Here is a 19,623-nt window from a genome sequence, read left to right as displayed (position 1 = left end):
GGAATTATAAATGCCACAGAGCATTAAGGCGGCGATGCTCACTCAAAACTAAGGAACTGTCATGCAATTAATGGAGGGGATAAGATCCACATCAATGCGAGTAGTGAATGAAAGAATACGCTGATCGGCGATTCATATATTCGAACTCACGCCGGGCACAACTTGCTCCAGCTGCTGTAGCGTCTCGGTCCAGATCTTGTCCTGCATCTTCTTCCCTTCGTCGCTTAGCAGGAAATCTCCATAGCTAGAATATGAAGTATTAGACCATGTAAGACGTAGCATACAGCGTACTCACGGAGTCAACACCATGCGTCTATACCATAGCCCGTGACTCTCCTTTCCAACGCACGTCACGCCATGGATATAGCACGCCGCACCTCGCTCCACGGGGTTTGCTTGACCAAGAAAGAGAAGATACAAGACAGGACGGAGGAAGACCGGAAGCTCTCGCGCCAGGTTCGTCCTGATCAGACCGGGACAGACGTTGTTGATGATAACCCTGTCGCTGCTGACCTTTGTGGCGAGCACGCGGAGGAAGAAGATCACTAGCATCTTGCTCAGTCCGTAGCGGGTCATGCTAGCGAAATTCTTCACGTCGTTAAGAGAGGTGAGGTAATTGTCGTCGGAGGGACATTCTGTGAGCGTGCTTGAAGCCTGCCGGTGCTGGCCACTGGAGACGATCATGAGTCGTGCGGTGTGCTTGGGAATCGTGCTAGCCTCGAGGATAGACAAGAGAAGAAGAGAAAGAAGGGCCGTCGACAGGTGGTTGACTTGGACTGTCAGCTCATTCCCAGTTGGTGCAAGCTCGAAGCGCATGTGGTATAACCCAGCATTGAGCATGGCGATATCCAGACCTTCACCAGCTGCATGACGATCACCGATGAACTTCTCAGCGAAGGACTTGACGCTGTCCCAACGAGCCATATCGAGCTCGTAAACTTTGACGATCGCCTTTGAGTTCTTCTTCCGAACAACCGGGTCGGCAAGCATCGCAGTCCGCGCCTCGTGACCTTTCTTCAAGTTGCGAACAGCAAGATACACGGGAGATGCACCTAGCTGGAGTGACAGGAGGGCGGCATGATATCCCAGTCCTTGGTTGGAGCCGGTGACGAGGACGGAAAGTCCTTGGAGTGTGGTGTTGGCTGGTAGGTCGGGAATCCTGTTAGAAGCCATACCGGGATGTTTAGTTCACTTGACTGAGGACCGTGCACGCGGTTCATGCTCGTTTATATAAGACATAAAGTGCTGTTGCAGTCCTCGTACGAGCGCATTTCCAACCGAGAGGTAACGACACCAGTAGATGTTCCATGACCCTCTAAAAGTGGAAAGCTCGAGTTGGACCGTTATCATCCCAGTGAGAGCGGGACCAGTGGTTGCTCCATGAGTCGCCGAAAAAGGCAAGCTCGAGTTCAGAGGATGTGTGTAAAGAATCCACGAAAAAACCTCGCGTTCCGCCACTTTTTCGGAGGCGAGCTCTACTCCGGTCCAATCACATCGCTCAACCCAGCGTGGACGTGCCTTGAGATGGGCGGATCAGCCAAATATGCCATGTCTTTGCAGAACGTAGGATGATAGATGTATGAGGAAAGGATAACATAGCCTCGTCTCGTGCTACCGTCTGGCTAACTGCAGACATCGATATCCCTTCTCAAATACCCCGCACACTTTCCACGCAGGGACACCCGCTGCTACAGCTCTTCTTCCCCAGGATGACACCTCTGGAAGATAGCCACATGCAGCCTCAGCTGTCTTGATACGACGATCCGTCCAAGAGATGGGTGTCGCAACTAGAACTTCGCGAGAACCACTGATATGCACTAGGGAACGACAAGCCTGACTTCGTCCACCGTGAATACGGATACGACCGGATGGAGAAATGCCGGATTGTCTCGCGCGCGGCTGTCATGGGTGCTGGTCTTCAATTGCAGCTTTCCTGTTCTTTCACCCCAGCATCGCAGACATAACATTGGCATATGTTGAGATGAGACAATCCTAAAGGAGGGAATCTAGAGTTGAGACTTCAACGCCAAACACAAGAACGTAAGCAAGAAACGTTGCAGACCCTAAAGGTGTGTGGCACTTGTTCGGAAGCGATATCAACTCCGGCGGGTCAATCGCACTCGAGGACCACGAACACCCGAAACGCTTCTCTCACTGCTCCTGTTGCTTTTCTGATTCCTCTCCTAATACAAGTTCGATCTGTGTCGTGCGTGTTGTTGAGAACGTTGATTTGCAGACAATGTCAACCTCGAATGCCTCTTCTGGGTGCGTAGGAGTCTGGAGTGTCGATTTGTCTCTCTGCGACCACATGCACAAGAACATGATATTCCTACAGATGGGACTAGTGCTCAGAGCAGCAAACCTTCTAAGGTCAAGAAGCACAAACACCGCCGATGATCAGCTCGGAGGATAGAGCGGGACGGCGGGAGCTCGGCGCCTATCTCGCATTTGCCCTGCTGCGAAGTTATACTTGCACCGCCCTTTCAGTTGAACACGAGCGCGAGCATATGTTTTGGGGAATGCACGGGTGATGCGACTGTAAAAATAAGAACAGACGCATGTGGAGTGATGGTGTAATTGATGGATTAAGGCTAGAGTTGATGCGATCTTATCCGACAAAGAACCATCAAAGGTGTATAATACATTCATGTAATATAAATGATGTAATGTACTGACAGGTGAAATGAATGTTCTCCAAATGCGGCGGTCAATTCGAATAGCCTAATGACGTAGAGTGGGTGAGTTAGGATCGCGTGTGCTCCCTGGTGAGAAACGACCATCTGGTCGTACCCTCGCCTCCAACTCTCCTCTACAACCTACCAGCTTTACCTTACCCTCGTCAACGCATATACTCGCGATGGATCTACCGAACCGCTTTTCTCCGCGATGGTGCACATCGTGCTACTGCGCATAATGACGACTCGCACAGACATGTCCGGGTATCGGACATGAAGCATCTACTGTGCTCCGATGATGACTTCTGCGAGGCGGGCGGAAAAAGAAGATAGTCAGGAGCATATAGTATAAATAGGTCGAGCAGGACTTGGTCACCCACTGTCGAATTGTACATCCAATTGTCGAAGTAATCAATGTACGCCATGTTCATCTCCATGCTCTTCATCGCTCTCTTCCTGGGCAGTACGTCCATTACTCTCTTGAATGCTGCACGATCCTAACCCTTAATACAGACGCCCTTGCTCAGACTCTCCCTCCTAACGTCTCCATCCCCACAGGTTACGGACCGACGTACCACACATGCCCGTCAAACGTGAGCTTCCTCCGACCGGCAACCGTACGCCCTCTCCCTCGCCATCGTATCCTCACACCACTCACTTCTCCCAGAACCTGAACCCAGCCGAATCCGCCTGGGTTTCAGAGCGCAAATCCGTCGTTCTATCCTCCCTCTCGTCCTACCTCTCCCGGCTCGACCTGCATGACTTCCCCCTCGAAAGGTACCTCTCCTCCCTCTCGCACAATAGTGCCTACATCCCTACGCTCTCCCTCGCCATCTCCGGCGGCGCCGCCCCAGCCACATGGACAGGCATGGGCGTCATGCAAGCCCTGGATGACCGTTTCCCCCCTTCCGTGGCGCAGAAAACTGGCGGGCTGCTCCAGAGCCTGACGTATATCGCCGGTCTATCCGGGGGTAGCTTCCCAGTCATCAGTTACGCAGTGTCTGATTTCCCCACCACGGCGGATATCGTAATTCAATACGACCCTATGGTGAACCCGCTCTCCCCGACTGGGGCAAGCGGAGAGGCGCTGTATGACGAAGAGGTGTTTCTCGAGATTGGAGAGAAACTCCAGGCGGGCTTCCCTGTTAGTCTAGCAGATTTTCTCGGTATGTGCCCCTCACTTCCTTGCATTATAACCAAAGACTGATGTGCCTTAGCACGCGTCTACTCCTACGAATTCATCCCCGGCCCAGGAGCGGGGATCAACACCACTTGGTCCGGGGTGACCCAGCTCCCGCGGTTCGAGAACCACACTATGCCTCTGCCTATTCTCGAGTTTGTGATAGTCTCCTCCGATGCGCCGGCCTTTTATGTCGGGGACGTGCCGATCCTTATCCCCCAGGCGAACTCCACGCTCGTGAGTGTCTCCGCTCTCGGTCCTGGCCTACGCGGACAGGACAGCCGGGCTAGGAAGAGCTAATAATGAGATTGTAGGTTGAGGTAAGCCCCTTCGAGTGGGGATCGTGGCAAGGCCCCCGCACGGGGTTCACACCTACCAAGTACCTCGGTACTGTGCTCCTTAACGGTCAGCCAGTCAACACGAGCCGCTGCGTGAACGGGTTCGATAACGCCGGGTATGTCTTCCATCGCCCCTCCCCTGGCATGAGCTCATGCGCTGCAGGTTCATGCTCGCTACGGCTTCGTGTGCCTGGAATTTGTGGTATGTGATTGACGCTACCAACGGGACAGGGCCGAACTTCGCCAAACGTGGCTTGGTCCTTTCCAGCCGGGACGCCTACGTCCCTCCTGTAGGAAAACGTTCCCTGCTAAGCGCCGCTCCCGAAGCACACGCACTCTCAAAGCGCAAGACGATCTTCTTCCCCGAAGCAGAGTTCGACCTCCTCCTCTCAGCGTACAACACCTCGTTCAACGCAACCATCCCCTCGATTCTCACCGCGCCCTACCCGAACCCCTTCTTCGGGATAAACAACGACAGCGAGCCGTACTTGTCCGTAGTCGACGGGTCCGAGTCGGGCCAGACGATCCCCCTAGCAGGGGTGATGCAGCCTGTGCGCAAACCCGACTTCATCATCGCTTATGACGTGAGCCAGGAGACGACCTATGGCTGGCAGAACGGGACCAACTTGATCGACAGTGCTCTCTGGGCTAAGGGGTTCGACATCCCCTTCCCGAAGATTGCGAGTGCGACTACGATGCTCAACAGAGGGTATACGCTCCGGCCGACGTTGTTCGGCTGCAAGAACGCCAGTGTGCCACTACTGTTGTACCTTAATAATGCGCCCTATTCCGCATACACCAACTTCTCGATCATCGACAACCAGCTCGACCCGCCTCAGGTAACGGACATTCTGACAAACTCGTTCAACATCGTCACCCAGGGGAACGGCACGCTCGGCAAGGACTGGGCAGAGTGTCTGGGGGTTCGTCCCTTCTTTCAGCATATGCATATATGCATGCGTGAACTGACGACATCATTGTGCTATAGTGCGCTGCGATCCAGCGATCTGTTGAGCGCCTCGGATGGAAGACGACCCCTCAGTGCGAGCAGTGCTTTGCCGAGTATTGTTGGAACGAGGTGGACGATCAGGAGCTGCACCACGGTTTGCAGGTGTTCAATCCGTCTCTGCTGTTGGAGCCTCGCCTTTCCTTTGCAGCGTGGAATCAGACCCATCAGTACTTCTACACCAACGGCACCGTTTAGTGAGATGTTCCATCTCGACACGCGTGCTCAAGGGGTAGTCAATGAATGAAATGACGTTGTGGATCACACGGTACGAATCATGCGGCCAATATATCATACTAGTCCAATCGCCCGGACTACCAAAGGAACGCAAAGAACTAAGTATCTGGTATGTCATGTTGATACACAATGAAAAAGAGTAGACAGGAAGTAGTAAGGTGAGTCAGATTCGCAGCTAGAAATAAACCTCTATAAGGGGCATCACAGTCATAACATGCCCAGTGCGTTTGTGAGCGAGCATTAGGGAAAGGGGACACAAATACACGTCAACAACAATATTCGGACGTCTAGAATTGTCTCCCACAACTACACAGAAAGTTCAACCCGGAAAACCAAGCAAATCAGAAGGAGGGGAGGATACTTGGTACACCATTCCGATTCCGGACATGATACACTCGTGATTTCAGCTTTCAGCCGAGGAGGTTCGCATCGGAAGATCTCCTCTGGCGCTTCATAGACATTCCACCGGTATTAGCGCTGCCCGGCTTATTGGGAGCGAGTGTCCTGGCGCTGCTGGAGCCAAGACTGGCGGAGAGCGAACCAGGGAGACTGCTCCGCTTTGCATGAGAAGAGGCGATTCGAACCGCGCCAGGTGCGTTGCTGGAGCCTGCTTTCCGTGTAGCAGACCCACCCGGTTGGCCAGAAGTGCGATTCCTGGTCTCTTGTTAGCGAAGAATGGGGAATATTGGCAGGTACTGACCTCTTCTTGATAACATCCGTCTTGAGAGACAAGGGCCTAACAACCCCGTGCAGCTTCTGTAACATCGTCAATATCGACCTAAATCAACACGAATAACACGTACGAAGAACAAGCCACAAGCGTTACACAGCGGGTTCCCCTCCGCATCTCTCCTCCAGAGCGGGGTGTTCGTCGTCTGACAATTGGTGCAGACCGTCGGCAGCCCATCACCATCGTCGCCCGCACTCGATCCCGTCGTCACGGCCGAAGCGGGGCTCTTGGCCGGTTCGGCAGAGCTCGACTTCTTAGGCGCTACGAACGGCGCACCGGGTTTCTTTTGCGAGGACTTGCTGGTCGACCCGACCGCCTCGACGACACGTTTCGAGCTGGCGATCTTGCGAGTTTGGACTTGCACTCCAGCGCGGTGGGCTGCCTTACCCAGCGCTTGAGCTAGACGGCTAGGCGCAGGGACGGAAGATGAGTACGACCCAACTGGTTCGGGGGAAGGGGTGGAAGTAGTGTTGAGGCCTGTTCCCCAACCGTCACTTGGCGGGCTGGTCTGGTAAGCTCCTCCACTGCTGCCCACGCTACCGCTGTAAGCGACCGGGGAGTGGTTGGCAAGGATCTGAGTTGGGTCGACATGCGTGTAATGTGTCTGGGAAGGATCTTCCATGCCCACCCCGGGATAGAAGAGGGACAACATCCCCTGCTGCTCGCTGGTGAAGCCCGTCATACCGGCGTGGAAAGGTGACGGATGGACGGGCGAGATCGGGGATGCCGAGGCGGTCGTCATGCGCGCAACACCGTCAATAAGGGCGTTGGTCGCGGTAGAAGCGCTGCCGACATCAATATGCTCGAGCGTGGTCGGAAGCGGGACGAATCCGGTAGAAGGTGACGAAGTATACGACACCGGGGCGCTAAATGACGTGCGCAAGGCGTGCGATTGCATATCTGTTGGCGTGACGGGTGACATAAGGTCCGCGGCGTGCATGTCAAACATTCCCTCGTATGGGTTTGGAACGTGGAAATCGAACGAGCTCGAGATCATGAGGTCTTCAGGCTGGAGAGATGCCGCAGAGGGCTGTTCGATGTTGTCGCCCCTGAATTCAGCCTCGATCGGCGTCGGGTCCGCCCGGCGTTTGCCCTATATAAAACGGGGTTGATCAGTAAGAGCCGGGGGAAGGGAAACCACAGCAAAGGGCGCACGAGAGTTGTCTTGGGAGATTCTGGCCGGCCATTCACCTGATGACGCCCCTGAACATCAAATATGCCCGTTTTGGGCACGGTATGATCAAAGCTCGTCTTGCGGACGACACGGGGGAAAGAAGGCTGTTTGCGGTTGGGGCCAGGTTGGGTGCCTCCCCAACTCGAGGGAGGGTAGATACCGAACGCTGGCAGAGAGCCTGGCTGGATGACGGGCGGGAGACTGGGGAAAACGTGCTGCGCCGAGGCGGGCATGGATATCATCCTGCTGTGGTGTTGGGAGAGTTCGTTATCAGTCGAAGGGGGGACGAGAGCGTGGTTGTCAAACCCGAATTCCTGGGCAGCTTCCTGCTGCAAGCGAGCGAGGGAATCGCGCCCTGCTGATGCGGAACCGGGGATGGGGATGCTGGCAGGCTTGGCCGAGTTGTTGTCGGATTTAGCGGCGACGGAACCGGGGATAGGGCGCCAGTGGGAGGAGGATGGTTCTACTGGAGAGGAGTGGTGGTCGAACGATGATGAGGAAGGGAAGAGGCCCTCAGCCTGGGAGAGGAGGTTGTGAGAGTGAGCCTCGGGGTGCGTGTACGGATCGTAGGGGTACATAGGGTTGGGAGGACGAGAGCGCGAACGGCTGGCAGCGCGGAAGTCGATATCCATTGGCACGCGTGAGCGGGAGCGACTAATAGAGCGCCAGTCCATCTTATCGTCGTCGCTAGAGGGGAGGATAAGGGGGTTTTTAGGTCAGCTTCTGTCCGAAGTCCGCGCGGGAGAGAGGGGGGCTCACTCGGGAGAGGCGTCCTCACCCTCAACGCCGAAACCAACGACCTTCTTGCGCGGGTTACCTTTGACCACACTGCGCCCGCGCTCAAGAGGGTCGCCCCAATCAACCGTCTTCCGGGCCAAAGCCCCGAAACTCGCAGGCCCAGTCCCCTTTCCAATTGCACCAATGCCCGTCCCAGCACCGGTGCCAGCGCCGGCCTGGTTCGAAGAAGCAGAAGAGGAAGGAAGCGTGCTGGCGTCTTCTGACAGCTTCCCTGTCACGCTGGGCAGTACGCGAACCCCAGAAACAACACCCTTTGACCCAGAGGGTGGTGCACCTACGCCTACGGCCGTGCCTGCTCTAGGGGGCTTATCGCTCCCTACCCCAAGGTCGATATCGACTTGCCTAGTCTTACCCTTCCTGTTCGCACTACCTCCGGGGGGGACACCGGCGCTCATCTTACCCATACCCATCTGCATCCCCAACCCCATACCCATCGGCATCCCAGCGCTTATCTGCGGACTGGAAGGCTCACCCTCCGCCGCCGCCTGCCTGTCCATCTCCTCCTTCCTCTTCAACTTGAGCGCCATCATCCTCCAAGTAAGGTTCTCCATCCTCTGGGCATGCTTGATGTTCCCCTTCTCCTTGGCATACAGCTTCCACACCCTCGTAGCAAGCGGGTCGTCCACCGGGTTGTCCGTATCCGACTCTCCAAGCGTGAACATATCGTCAAAGCTCAGGCTGAGCGCGCCTCTACCGCTCGGTCTCCCATTCTCCTTCACTTCCTTCAGTTCAGAAGGCGACTGAAGCTCAGAGGGAGAGCGCATCTCCTCAAACGAGGGGAAAGCGTCAAAGTCCACAGACCGGTCCGTCGTCCCCGTCGGAGGGGGGGACTCCCCAAACCCCAAAAAGGGCGAAAAAGGCTCACCCAAGTCCAAGTCCCGCGTCTGACTCCGCCTGAAAAACTCGGGGTTGACAAGCTCTTCCAAGCTCGGGGAACGCCCAAAATCGGGCTGGAAAGTCGGGTTCTGAGCCTGAGGCACTGTTTGAGGGAAAGCCTGCATAGGTTGAGTTGGGACCATCCCGGGGAAAGTTGTGGGTGCTGAAGAGGGTAGGGGGAAATGCATGCCCAGAGCAGCGGCCCAGCTTGTGTTTGCTTCGTTCCACTGTTCGAGTAGGGGCATCGCTAGAGGACCGGGTAGGCCTGCCATGCCCCGTTGCGCCAACTGGGCGCCGAGACGCATAGCCATCTGCAGTTGGTGGGAGTACTGTGCTATAGGGCTGAGGGCGGACATTGGTCCGGGAGGGGGCATGCTAAGCTGTGGTGGTTGGGTCGCGCTCCTTGGAAGGTTGATAGGGGGCAGAGGGAGAGGCTGTTGTGTTGGCACTGTGCTAGCCGGGGAGCTGTCTGCAGGAGTAGAAGGCACGGAATGCTTGCTCCTAGACAGCTTCGGGCTCGCGGGACGTGAAGCACCAGACCCGCTCGTCGTGCTTGGCGGAGTGGTGGTCGTGCTCGCCATCTTCGGTCTCACGGGCTTAGGCTGGATAGGCGCATACCGCGTCCTTTCCCCTGCCGGATGGGGCTTCTTCTTGTGACTGCTGCCACTGCTGGGCACGGGATGGGGGAGAGAGGACATGTCCAGCGCTGCGGGCATGGTGCTGGATGTAGGGAGGCTGTGCGGGGGTGTGGGGAGGGTGAACTGCTATTTAGGGGCAAGAGGTTATATGCATATATTTAGGACTGAGACAGGAAGGACGAACTTGTGAGCCCCAAAGATATCCCAATCCTGCATCAGGAGGACCCGCCGCTGCCCCTGAGCTCATCTGCAAGCTCTGGAGTAAAGGGAGAGCAGAGAGGGCAGCTTGGAGATCGACGGTGTCGCCGAACTGCTGGCGAACTTGTGCTAGGGCGAGCGCCGCGGCGGCAGGGTTGGCGAGGGGGTGGCTGGGGTCGGCGAGCGGCCAGAAGGGGTTGACGGGCGCGGCGGGGGAGGTAGGGACAGAGTGCTTGCGCGATGTTGTGGGAGAGGGGTCCATGGGTGTTGGTGCGTGTGTCACCGGAGGGGTGTCGTGGACGTCGTACAACCTGGTTAGAGAACGAAGGGTGGTGGAGTGTGATCCTTCTACGATGTGTGCATGCGTTCAGGTGAGCACGCTGTCGACCAAAGTTGTCGTCGTCGTCGTCAACCGTCACTGTCCAGTGCCAGTATACAGACGAACAAGCAAGTGTGAGGCAGACGATGTGTGCGATTCTAGTACAGTCGACAGAGGGGGATGGTCGCTGTCAGTCTAAGTGTTGTCGGGGTCGTCTAGATGGTCCGTGCGAGGACGATGAGCAAAGGGTAATGAGTGGTGAGGAAGAGATGACTGTGGAAGGGGAGGAGCGAGGGTGGAAGTGTCCCTGCTGTATGAGTTGCGCTTCCGAGTCCGTCTCCGTCTCCGGTGAAGAGCGACAGAGGGAACGGTGAGAGGGATATCGATGGACAGAGGAAAACGGCGGGCGAATTCACCCGGTCATGCCCGCCTCATTCAGGGGGGTCAACACTTCGGGGTCCTACCTCTCACACTCTACAGAGAGACGCCTTCGCTGACCTTCAAAATTTGTGTCTCCCTATCCATCCACTAATTAACAAGTTTTATCCGAAAACTTTCACAGTTATGTTATGAAGGGACGATGTTTCGCTTGTCCCCCCCTCGTCTGTAGCTCTTGCGGCCGCTGCGCTGGACCACAACTCGGCGTCGGTGTCATACCCCCCGAACGGGAGCAGCCCCGCTGTACAATGTAGAATTCACGGCCCATTGTCCCAAGAGTCAGACAGCTCCACCCATGCCTTCTACAATTTGCCAGCGTTCACATCCATTTATTGGCGGGATTCTGATTCTCTTTGGTCCGAACGCGCCGCGCGGCCGGGCGCGCCGTCGGCTCCGGCATGATTAAGCCGAAAGTTCCACCGAACGCACTTATTCCGTGCCGCCTGCAGCTTCCGAGCCACTCCTTTCCCTTCACCTCTGTCTCAAACTAACGCTCTTGCCACCGCGAAGGCATTTCCCACACCGGAGCTTGCTCCAGCCCCGGAAGAGTAAGAATAATTCATTACCATCTAAACAAAGCGTAAGTAGGTCCACCGACCCTTTGTCTCACTAAAAAAGAGACACCCAAGCCCGACCGCGACCGGTAAGCACTCTCCCTCTGACTTTGGTCTCATCCCTCTCGACCCTGAACCCTACGCCCGGGGTCCTCCTTTCACATGTCACTGCGATCGCTCGATCACACAACCATGCGCTCGGCCAGGGACAAGCCTCCGCCATTCCCCCGTTGGTCGACAGGTTGATGGAGCGACGGGCTGGAATTAGGTTGCGCGTGATTTGTCGATAGCTTAACGCCGATAAATACCGTAATATGTTACTGAATGTAGGAGCAATTCAGTCCTTGTTAGCCCAGTTACTGATTGAGCTCTTGTGCACCAGACGAGCAGGTCCAGTCAGATTGCCTCAGAATACGGAATACACCGCAAGAGGTTTACCACAAGCGCAACGCTCACTGCTGGCCGCTGGCAGAAACCGCGCATCAGCTTCCCATCCAGGGACGATCTCCTTGCAGAATACAGAACACAGATCGCGGGCGAACAGTTTCCTTCTGGGAGACCGGGTCGTCCGCCGGTCCCTTGTCACGTTCTCTTCTTTATTCGTACTTTTCGTTCTTCTGCCGCTCTGTGTCCCTTCTGCCGTACCTCACGGTCTATTCACTCCTTGCCCTTCCTAAAGTGCACAGCACCTTTCCTGCATCCTCGGGAATAACCAGAATGTAGAAGCACTCTGCCGCCGGTGCGGTCCGGGCCTGAATTCTGAGCTGTTTGACGCTGAGGCGGCTTCTGCAGTTAGTCGACAGTGAATGAGCGGAGCTGGCTAGACGTGGCCCTTGCAGTCTGCCGTCTTGCAACCCGAGCTTCGTACTCCGTCGTTGGCACATCACTGACTCACTGCTCTCTTCCCACTAAACCGGGTCGTAGGAGGACGCCAGGCTGGCACTTGGCGCCCGCCAACCGCGGGCTTCTACGCGCCCAGGAAGAGCCGCGCCTAGGCTGGAAGACCAGGGATGGGGCTTGGAGGCTGAGGCTTCAGGTCTAGAGGACTGAGCTGGTTGGTGCGAGCCCGGTGGGAGTGGGCTCCTACGTTTGGGGTTGATGACGCTACGGATGGTCTGCTTAGCCGACTGACGGCCTACCGGCACCAAGGCCCAAGGTTCAAGGCTCGAAGACGTCTTCCCGTGAGCGTGCAACTGTGGCATGCTCGTATGAACCATGTTCGTTCTATTTGTGCAGACAAACCGGACGGATCGGCGTGTGACCCAACCAAGATTCGGCCGCCGAGCAAGCCGCAACGACTCTCGTTAGGGGACGACCGAGGACATATAAAGTCACTGCCGAGAGCAGTCGGCCAGGTGTCGTCCAGATCTGCGGGTGCCAGCACGACCTCCTGTGCGTTTAAGGAACGCTTACGTGCGGTTACGTCTTTCGTGTCACGCGTGTCTGCTGAGCGCCAGGGATGAAAATAGGAGAGCAGCGTTATTCGCCGTGCATCGGACGACAAGAGACGGAACGTCGTTCCGACCGGAAGGGGATTTCAGGTACCTGATGCTACGAAGATCGGAACACTGCCAGCAACGAGACTTGGAGCGTGTCCATATATAGCAATTGGCAGTTCCAATAGGAAAATAGTTTCTTTCGTTGCCATTCGATAAACAGACGACCTGGCGTTGACAAGTCGATGAGCCGGCGATATCGTACGATGCGCCGGGTGTAGCAGTTTGCATGCCATCGAACTTGCAGCGAGTCAAGACTGCTATTCTTCTATATCTTCTGATATCTATCCATTTATCCACCCACCGGTGGATTTCTAGACGATTGAGACACCAGAATATTGATCCGAGGATATGCTCGTCGTTGGACTGCGATTGTTGCAAGCAGTGACGGGTTATGTACCAGGTCCTTGTGTCACGTCTGGGGTACAGATTGCCAGGGAGTTGGCGGAATCGAAGACTATGTTCATGACATGCGCTGAGATTCCAGTCAGTGGACAGCTTCACTCCGGTGATGAATGCCTCTCACTGAGGAGTAGAATGATCACATGGGTGGCTCCGACCATATTGCCAAAAAGTCCAATAGTCGAGACGCGTCATCCACACCTAGATCAGGTCGAGAGTTGAGCGCAGGCAAATGGAACGAAACATGAAGGATGATGCGTTCAAGTTTGGGGCTGAGTAGGGATATTCAAAATGTATGCCACCGTGTTCGTGTCGACTTGCTCTCCTCGGCTCGGACACGCGACAGGGCCATGATAGCAGAGAGTATGGGCTGAATAGCATCAAGGATGGACCGGTCGAAGGAGTCGTGACACCTCCCGCTATACTCTCTCCTGAGTAAAAACCAGGACTCCCTGGGCATCGGCAACATCGCTTTGCTTGAGCCATTTGGGATAGAAAACAATCACGAGCTTGAGGATCCATACACAGGGTGGTTCGGATCCATCGCGGTCGTGTCAAGCTGCTCCGCGAAGATGTCGCGTTGAGAAAGTGGGACATTCGCGTCTGGATGCCCAGTTCAACCAACGCATCGGAATAGCGCAGAATGCGAGCGGCGTGCCGGAGACTTCGCAGTACCACATAGCTCCAATCTGAGCGGGGTTGAAACATATATCATGTATTCCGGATCTTTGCAGCCTGCAGATATCCTGTCCAGAGTCGTGGCCGACGGCGTCGAACTTCTCCATATCGCCCAGACATATCCCACCAGTCGCAGTATGAGAATCGGAAACTGGAGAGTATAGACGGGATTAATGATTTTTGATGACTCGAACAGTCTCATCGTATTGGGGGAGCTGGACTGGTGTTGACTGGGGAAGTAAACAGCGAAAAACGCCCTGAGGCTCTGGATGTGTACCCGAGAGGTAAGGGTTGGTCGAGGGATGAATCGCTTCCTACGAAGACGAATAACTCTGCGCTGTTATGCTTTCAAATGTTGACCAGGAGTGAAGAACCGGTGCAAAGGTGGCTTCCAGAAGCTGATGGCTATGAGGGGCTCAAGAATGGCGACGGCGACTCCGTTGATGGCCGCGATTTACCGCTGAACGTACAGCGAGTTTCGGATCCGAATTTGAAGTCGCCTGTGCAAAACATGATATCCTGGCTTTCGGGTGTATTGCTATGAAAATGCCTCGTAGCAAGTTGGGATAATTTCCTAACCCTGAAAAGCAGCTATTGACAGTTTTCTGATGGGATTTTCAGATTGACTTACGATCATGTTCCACGATACACCTGCGTGCTTTTCAATCCTCTTTAATGTTGAAATCCGCTTTGCGAGGAAAGTGATTGACGACGCTGTACAGGAAGTGGACGCCAAAATCAAGAAGCAGGAACAAGACACGTCATCCCTCACGGGACCAAGCCACGCATTCTTCGCACTTTATTCATTCCCACCATTCATTCTTCATCAGCACGCACAATATTTGCATTCTTGCCGCTGTCTCTTCCGTTTCAATCCAGTCGAGTCATCAATATCCGGTTCTCGGGCTGCACCTGTCTGGAACTGCCCACATCGCGAAACACGTGTCCCGCGCATCGCTTTGGCGCGCACTCGGGAATACGTCGTTCTGGGGGGCATATATATACTGCATCACGTCTCTGTCGTCTCTTTACACCTCATCTGCTTGCTTTCAACTGCGTGACGTTGACTAGCTGTCGAAATCGTCGTGATGGATACTGGTCACCTTCGCGCCTATGGAAGCATCATCGCGTCTGCCGTCGTGTGCATCGTCTGTGGAAGCTTCTCCTCACTCCGCGTTCGTGGTTTCCCCATTCCAATCCTGGTCATCGTAGACGTGACGCTATCCCACAGACTCCCAAAGCAGCTAAAGAACGAGCGGCTAAAAGCTCCCCCGAACGTGTGGCTCAGATAGAAGAGGAAGAAGAAGAAGTCGCAGCTCTCACGTCGGCCGACGCGTGGCTTTTCCCCATTCTTGGCAGCATCTCTCTTGTTACTCTGTTCCTAGTTCTACGATACTTCGACCCGAAGTGGATCAACTGGTTTCTGGGGTGGTATTTCACATTGTTGGGCTTTGGCTCGGTTTGGAAGGTCTGCGTCCCCCCTTCAGTGCTGGGAGTGAAATTCATGTAGTTTATAGTCATCATCGTCGCTGGTCAAGACTGTTCTCGGAACGCGCAGATGGCATAATCTGACTCAATACACCCTCAGTTTGACGGGTGGGAAAGACGGTAACTCCCGTCTTACCCACGTCTTTCATAATTCTCAGTTGTCTACAGAGATGTTCAAGCTCCAAGCCCGCCTTCCTACGATCTTGCTCTCCGTCCCTTCTGCACTCATTTGCTTTTACTACGGCATGAGCGAAGACAAACCCTGGGTATTGACTAACGTCATCTCGCTCTCCCTGGGCTGCAATGCGATCGCTGTTCTGAAGCTGGACAACTTCTGCACTGCCGCAATCCTGCTGGGAGGATTGTTCATCTACGACATATGGTGGGTGTTCGGAACGAATGTGGTATGTCAGGTTTCATCAAGTCCGTAGTCTGAGGTTGATGACAAGAAAACAGATGGTGACAGTGGCCAAGGGACTAGACGTGCCGATCAAAGTACTCTGGCCCAAGACAGACTTGTCCGACCCGTCTCCTCAACTCGCTCTGCTGGGCTTAGGCGACATCGTCGTTCCCGGGCTCTTCATCGCCCTCTCACTCAGATACGACCTATCCCTCGCAGCAAACGCCCCGCTGCCGCCGTATAACCCATTCTCTAAATTCCGCAAGTCGTATTTCTGGGCAACTTTGATCGCCTACTTCGCGGGGCTGTCCGTCACGATCGGGGTTATGGAGATATTCCAGGCCGCGCAGCCGGCGTTGCTTTACCTCTGGTACATGTCTATACTTGCCCTAAGCCACATATGCTAACATCATCTAACAGCCCTGCATGCATATCCGCGTGGCTGTTGACAGCTCTGTCCCGCGGGGAAGTCGCCGCAGCGTGGGCATGGCGCGAAGAGACAGAGGAGAAGCCTGATTCTGGTAGTCCGGCTTCTAGCGGTGCGGCGTCGACCTCGGCGTTGATAGCTAAATCAGATTGAGAGATGAACTATAAATGTATCGTATATGCTATAAATTAATGTAAACTGAATCTCAACTCGAGCTCGTTTGCCAAGTTTGGAGGATACACAAGTTAGGTCTCGCATAAGATTAACCAGAAGTATTCCGCATCCACCATGCGGGATGTATGATGGAGGAAATCACCTTCGATAAGAATGATATGTGTTTCGTACATCAGAATTAGAACAGTCTACGCCCTATACAGTTACTCCTGAGACACTCGGAACGCTCGACACCGCGGCGTTGTGCGCAGGGTCTGCAGACTTCGACCACACATCACCTGGTTATACGAACATGTCCTTCTCGCGGTTATCCAGCTTCCAAGTGTGCAGAAGGCTGAATTTGCATCATTTACGGCGGAGATGCGCTGACAGAATTGCGCGGATAACCAAGGAGTCACAGCCTAATGGACCCGACTTATATCGAGCGTTCATCGGATCTCAGTCTGCCAGGCCATGACCTCCTCGATCACTTAACCGCACGCGCATTCTTCATCACTTCTATCAATATCGCTGACCGAAGGTGCATCGTCCTCTAGGCAGATAGCAGTAATGGACTATGGTATCCCGCCTTTGCCGCCAAACACCTCGCTCGCAAGTCGCTCGTTCCTCATCACCGGCGCCACCTCGGGTTTGGGGTATGCAACCGCTCTGATGGCCCTCCAGCTTGGCGCCTCTCCCGTGTACATCACCGCACGCGACGTGTCCAAAGGCACATCGACCCGCGACTCGCTCCTCGCCGACCCGGTCGTGAAGGAGAACAACCCGAACGCCAAGGTCGAGGTCTACGCTCTCGACATGGCGCGGTGGGAGGGTGTGCTAGGATTCGCCGATAAGTTCATCGATGATCGTACTGCGAGCGGCGAGGGACTGGATATTGCTATCCTAAATGCGGGGATGTTCTCGATCGAATATGAGCTTGCACCGACAGGGAACGAGATGAGCATCCAGGTGAATCACCTGAGCACGTCCTTGCTCGCTCTGCTTCTCTTGCCGCTTTTGGAGAAGAGCTCCACCCCGGACCACACGTCTCGACTGACGTTCATCACCTCGGTCCAGCACATGACCAAGTACGGCAGACTGACTGCTTGTCCGCCGGATAACGTCAACTACCTGGAGTCGCTCAACGACAAAGCGACGTTCGACCGGACACAGCGGTATGGGGTGTCGAAGACCCTGCTAATCTATATCGTGCAGCATCTCGCCACCCACGTGTCGCCTGACAAGGTCATCATCAACAACTTGTGCCCTGGTGCGATCTACACGTCAATCAATAGAAACATGCCGATACACTCATGGCCACTGCTCGCGTGGATGTGGCGACATGGAAACACACCCGAGGCTGGTGCGCGCACGTACATCCAAGCTGTCGCTGTGCTGGGGAAGGAGAGTCATGGCAAATGGTACCAGCGTGGAAAGCACAGGAAGTATGGCGACTTCGTGCGTGGCCTCGAGGGACAGAAGATGAGGGAGAAGGAGTGGAAAGAGACGATGGAGGTGTTGGAGAAAGTTCGGCCAGGCATTAGCCAGGTGGTAGCGTGATGCGCTATTGCGTCAGACTCTTTGTTTTCCTGTGCATATCCACCGCTCTACGCATTCCAAATCACTGATTCTCTCAAGTGCTGATAGGGATGGTGTGAACGCTACGATTTCCCGTGTTGAAGAAGTCGGGACTTGGACTCTGATTGGTTCGGAGTAGATCTCGCTTCCGACAAAGTGGCGGACCTCGCGGATTGTTCATGGATCTGCTTTTCAGGGTCCACTTTGCCACGCGTCTTGCTTCCTCCCAGTACTCCCAGGTCCCTGACATGAAATCCGGAATTCAAATGCCGGATGCCGGATTCCGGATTCTGGATTCTGGCCAGGGACCCTTATTTTATTCCTGCCTTAAGCAGCTTACTCTATTATTAATGAAATACAGTTCAACTCCATGTGATACTTACTCCCAGCTCATCTTTACTTTGTGAAATTTCCAAAGTCTTATATCCCTCAACTACTATGGACCTCTATCAACTTATTAACCAGCTCTCCAGCATGCAGCAACACCTTCAAGGAATATCTGCAGAGCAATTTCTTTTGTTTCTTGCACTAGCTTGGTGCCTGCAAACTCGGATTGCATGGCAGGAAGTATGCACCCTCACAGCAGCAGCATCTCCCCCCCCAATCACACTGTTCTTGCTTTTCTTTCTACTGCTCTCAGTATACAAGACCATCAAACAATGGCACTATGAGAAGCATCTCACACCCTACTGTGGAATCCCACTTGGGATGTTATTGGCATAAACAATCATTTCCTGATGATGTCACCCCCTTCCAGATGTATGCCCACCTCACAGAGCTTTGTTAGTAGTATATAGCACCTCTAATGCAATAAAAGCTGAATAATATATCCCCTTAGCTGCTGAAGAGTTATACCCACCTACCCGCATTTGCACAAATTTCTCCTGCCCACACTTTATTGAAACTGGACATCAAGCAGCTCTTTATGATCCACAACAATATACTGCTGCACTGTACACTCTCAACAATGGGGCTTACCCAGTCTCTGTGACATATCTCAAATGCCAGTCTTGTAATAGTCATTATCATTTAAACTACACTTGACAAGAAGGCAGAAATCATGAATACATTCGAGTTTACTATACCCAGATGCCAACAGTGTTACAGTCTGAAAAGCATATCCTCTTTGAGGATAAGCTATGCTGATTGTTTTGGTCTTACACTGTTCTCTCCCAGTATGGTGCTTTACCACTGTTAATACCTGTACTCTGTTAGGGCAACACAGGCTGACTAAGTCTGCTCACCTAAGAGTGCCAAGAGTCTAAGCAGGCAACAAGGAAGTGGAGTAGACCTGATGACTAAGACCTATCTACAGTATAGGTACCTGTGGATGATCCTAAGAGACCAAGTCTGAAGAGACAGTCCCCAGGCAGAGTAGGCCTTATATTTATACCTCTGTGGTGGAACCTGCTAGAACATCTTGCTTACTCAGCCTAGTCAGGTGATCAGGTCATATGAGGTCATGCACAGCCATGCACAGCAGGTCACCTGACCATCCAATCCTTCCAGCAGGTTCCAGCACATGCCAAGGTATACCAGCTACTTCCATGTCATAAAGGCTTAGTCATGTCTCTTGACCAAGCAATGAGCTGGTGCCCTGACAGTGGGCAAGAACAGGATAGGAAGACTGACAACTTACTCCATGAACATCACAAAGTATGCAAGCAAAAGACTCATGCAAAACATATGCATGGAGGCATGCATGATGCAAGACCTCCATCATGCCCAAGGAGATGGCCAATTGAGGTTGATCTGGGCTTGTGGCAAGGTATCCGCATTCAAGAACATGTGCAAGGAGACTGTTGCCATCATATTGGCAATGAAAGGTATGGCTTGAACC

At 54.1% G+C, this 19,623-nt stretch overlaps 7 protein-coding genes across 7 annotated transcripts; 3 read left to right on the top strand and 4 right to left on the bottom strand.

Moving 5' to 3' along the window:
- Positions 1-132: 132 nt before the first annotated feature.
- DACRYDRAFT_59363 (NADP-binding protein) lies at positions 133-1,173 on the bottom strand (the record flags this gene model as incomplete). Its single annotated transcript, XM_040775556.1, has 2 exons — positions 133-244; positions 296-1,173. The coding sequence occupies 2 exons, from the start codon at positions 1,171-1,173 to the stop codon at positions 133-135; spliced, it is 990 nt and encodes a 329-aa protein (XP_040624245.1).
- A 1,925-nt stretch (positions 1,174-3,098) lies between these two features.
- On the top strand, positions 3,099-5,397 carry DACRYDRAFT_91648 (FabD/lysophospholipase-like protein; the record flags this gene model as incomplete). Its single annotated transcript, XM_040777013.1, has 8 exons — positions 3,099-3,138; positions 3,234-3,292; positions 3,343-3,841; positions 3,893-4,092; positions 4,170-4,309; positions 4,357-5,116; positions 5,182-5,271; positions 5,305-5,397. 8 exons carry the CDS (start codon positions 3,099-3,101, stop codon positions 5,395-5,397), a joined length of 1,881 nt encoding a protein of 626 aa, XP_040624244.1.
- A 125-nt stretch (positions 5,398-5,522) lies between these two features.
- On the bottom strand, positions 5,523-10,388 carry DACRYDRAFT_102444 (uncharacterized protein). Its single transcript, XM_040767635.1, has 6 exons — positions 9,837-10,388; positions 8,100-9,778; positions 7,322-8,027; positions 6,240-7,259; positions 6,137-6,192; positions 5,523-6,090 (listed from the first exon to the last, which is right to left on the bottom strand). Exons 1-6 carry the CDS (start codon positions 10,110-10,112, stop codon positions 5,847-5,849), a joined length of 3,981 nt encoding a protein of 1,326 aa, XP_040624243.1. The 5' UTR covers positions 10,113-10,388; the 3' UTR covers positions 5,523-5,846.
- A 1,290-nt stretch (positions 10,389-11,678) lies between these two features.
- On the bottom strand, positions 11,679-12,834 carry DACRYDRAFT_25128 (uncharacterized protein). Its single transcript, XM_040774024.1, has one exon. It carries the CDS (start codon positions 12,361-12,363, stop codon positions 12,070-12,072), a length of 294 nt encoding a protein of 97 aa, XP_040624242.1. The 5' UTR covers positions 12,364-12,834; the 3' UTR covers positions 11,679-12,069.
- A 496-nt stretch (positions 12,835-13,330) lies between these two features.
- DACRYDRAFT_25127 (uncharacterized protein) lies at positions 13,331-13,965 on the bottom strand. Its single transcript, XM_040774023.1, has one exon. The coding sequence runs from the start codon at positions 13,842-13,844 to the stop codon at positions 13,614-13,616; it is 231 nt and encodes a 76-aa protein (XP_040624241.1). The 5' UTR covers positions 13,845-13,965; the 3' UTR covers positions 13,331-13,613.
- Positions 13,966-14,606: 641 nt separating this feature from the next.
- Positions 14,607-16,261, top strand: DACRYDRAFT_25126 (uncharacterized protein). The gene is made up of 6 exons (XM_040774022.1): positions 14,607-14,912; positions 14,969-15,205; positions 15,255-15,345; positions 15,394-15,629; positions 15,682-15,995; positions 16,046-16,261. The coding sequence occupies exons 1-6, from the start codon at positions 14,826-14,828 to the stop codon at positions 16,203-16,205; spliced, it is 1,125 nt and encodes a 374-aa protein (XP_040624240.1). The 5' UTR covers positions 14,607-14,825; the 3' UTR covers positions 16,206-16,261.
- A 425-nt stretch (positions 16,262-16,686) lies between these two features.
- DACRYDRAFT_84887 (NADP-binding protein) lies at positions 16,687-17,765 on the top strand (the record flags this gene model as incomplete). Its single annotated transcript, XM_040776707.1, has 1 exon — positions 16,687-17,765. The coding sequence occupies exon 1, from the start codon at positions 16,776-16,778 to the stop codon at positions 17,763-17,765; it is 990 nt and encodes a 329-aa protein (XP_040624239.1). The 5' UTR covers positions 16,687-16,775.
- Positions 17,766-19,623: the final 1,858 nt, after the last annotated feature.

This window comes from Dacryopinax primogenitus (assembly GCF_000292625.1).
Source record: "Dacryopinax primogenitus strain DJM-731 SS1 chromosome Unknown DACRYscaffold_23, whole genome shotgun sequence".
Classification (NCBI taxonomy): Eukaryota; Fungi; Basidiomycota; class Dacrymycetes; order Dacrymycetales; family Dacrymycetaceae; genus Dacryopinax; species Dacryopinax primogenitus.
The sequence above is the reverse complement of the archived record's forward strand: the minus strand, read 5'-3'. Positions and strand labels throughout refer to the sequence as shown.

Coding starts and splice junctions, on each gene's coding strand:
- DACRYDRAFT_102444 (XM_040767635.1), bottom strand. CDS start 10,112: ATGGACCCCTCTCCCACAACATCGCGCAAGCACTCTGTCCCTACCTCC. Junction 7,260..7,321: donor AATCTCCCAAGACAACTCTC/GTGCGCCCTTTG, acceptor CGTTTTATATAG/GGCAAACGCCGGGCGGACCC. Junction 6,091..6,136: donor ACGGATGTTATCAAGAAGAG/GTCAGTACCTGC, acceptor ACAAGAGACCAG/GAATCGCACTTCTGGCCAAC.
- DACRYDRAFT_25128 (XM_040774024.1), bottom strand. CDS start 12,363: ATGCCACAGTTGCACGCTCACGGGAAGACGTCTTCGAGCCTTGAACCT.
- DACRYDRAFT_25127 (XM_040774023.1), bottom strand. CDS start 13,844: ATGGAGAAGTTCGACGCCGTCGGCCACGACTCTGGACAGGATATCTGC.
- DACRYDRAFT_25126 (XM_040774022.1), top strand. CDS start 14,826: ATGGATACTGGTCACCTTCGCGCCTATGGAAGCATCATCGCGTCTGCC. Junction 15,346..15,393: donor TTTGACGGGTGGGAAAGACG/GTAACTCCCGTC, acceptor AGTTGTCTACAG/AGATGTTCAAGCTCCAAGCC. Junction 15,996..16,045: donor CCGGCGTTGCTTTACCTCTG/GTACATGTCTAT, acceptor ATCATCTAACAG/CCCTGCATGCATATCCGCGT.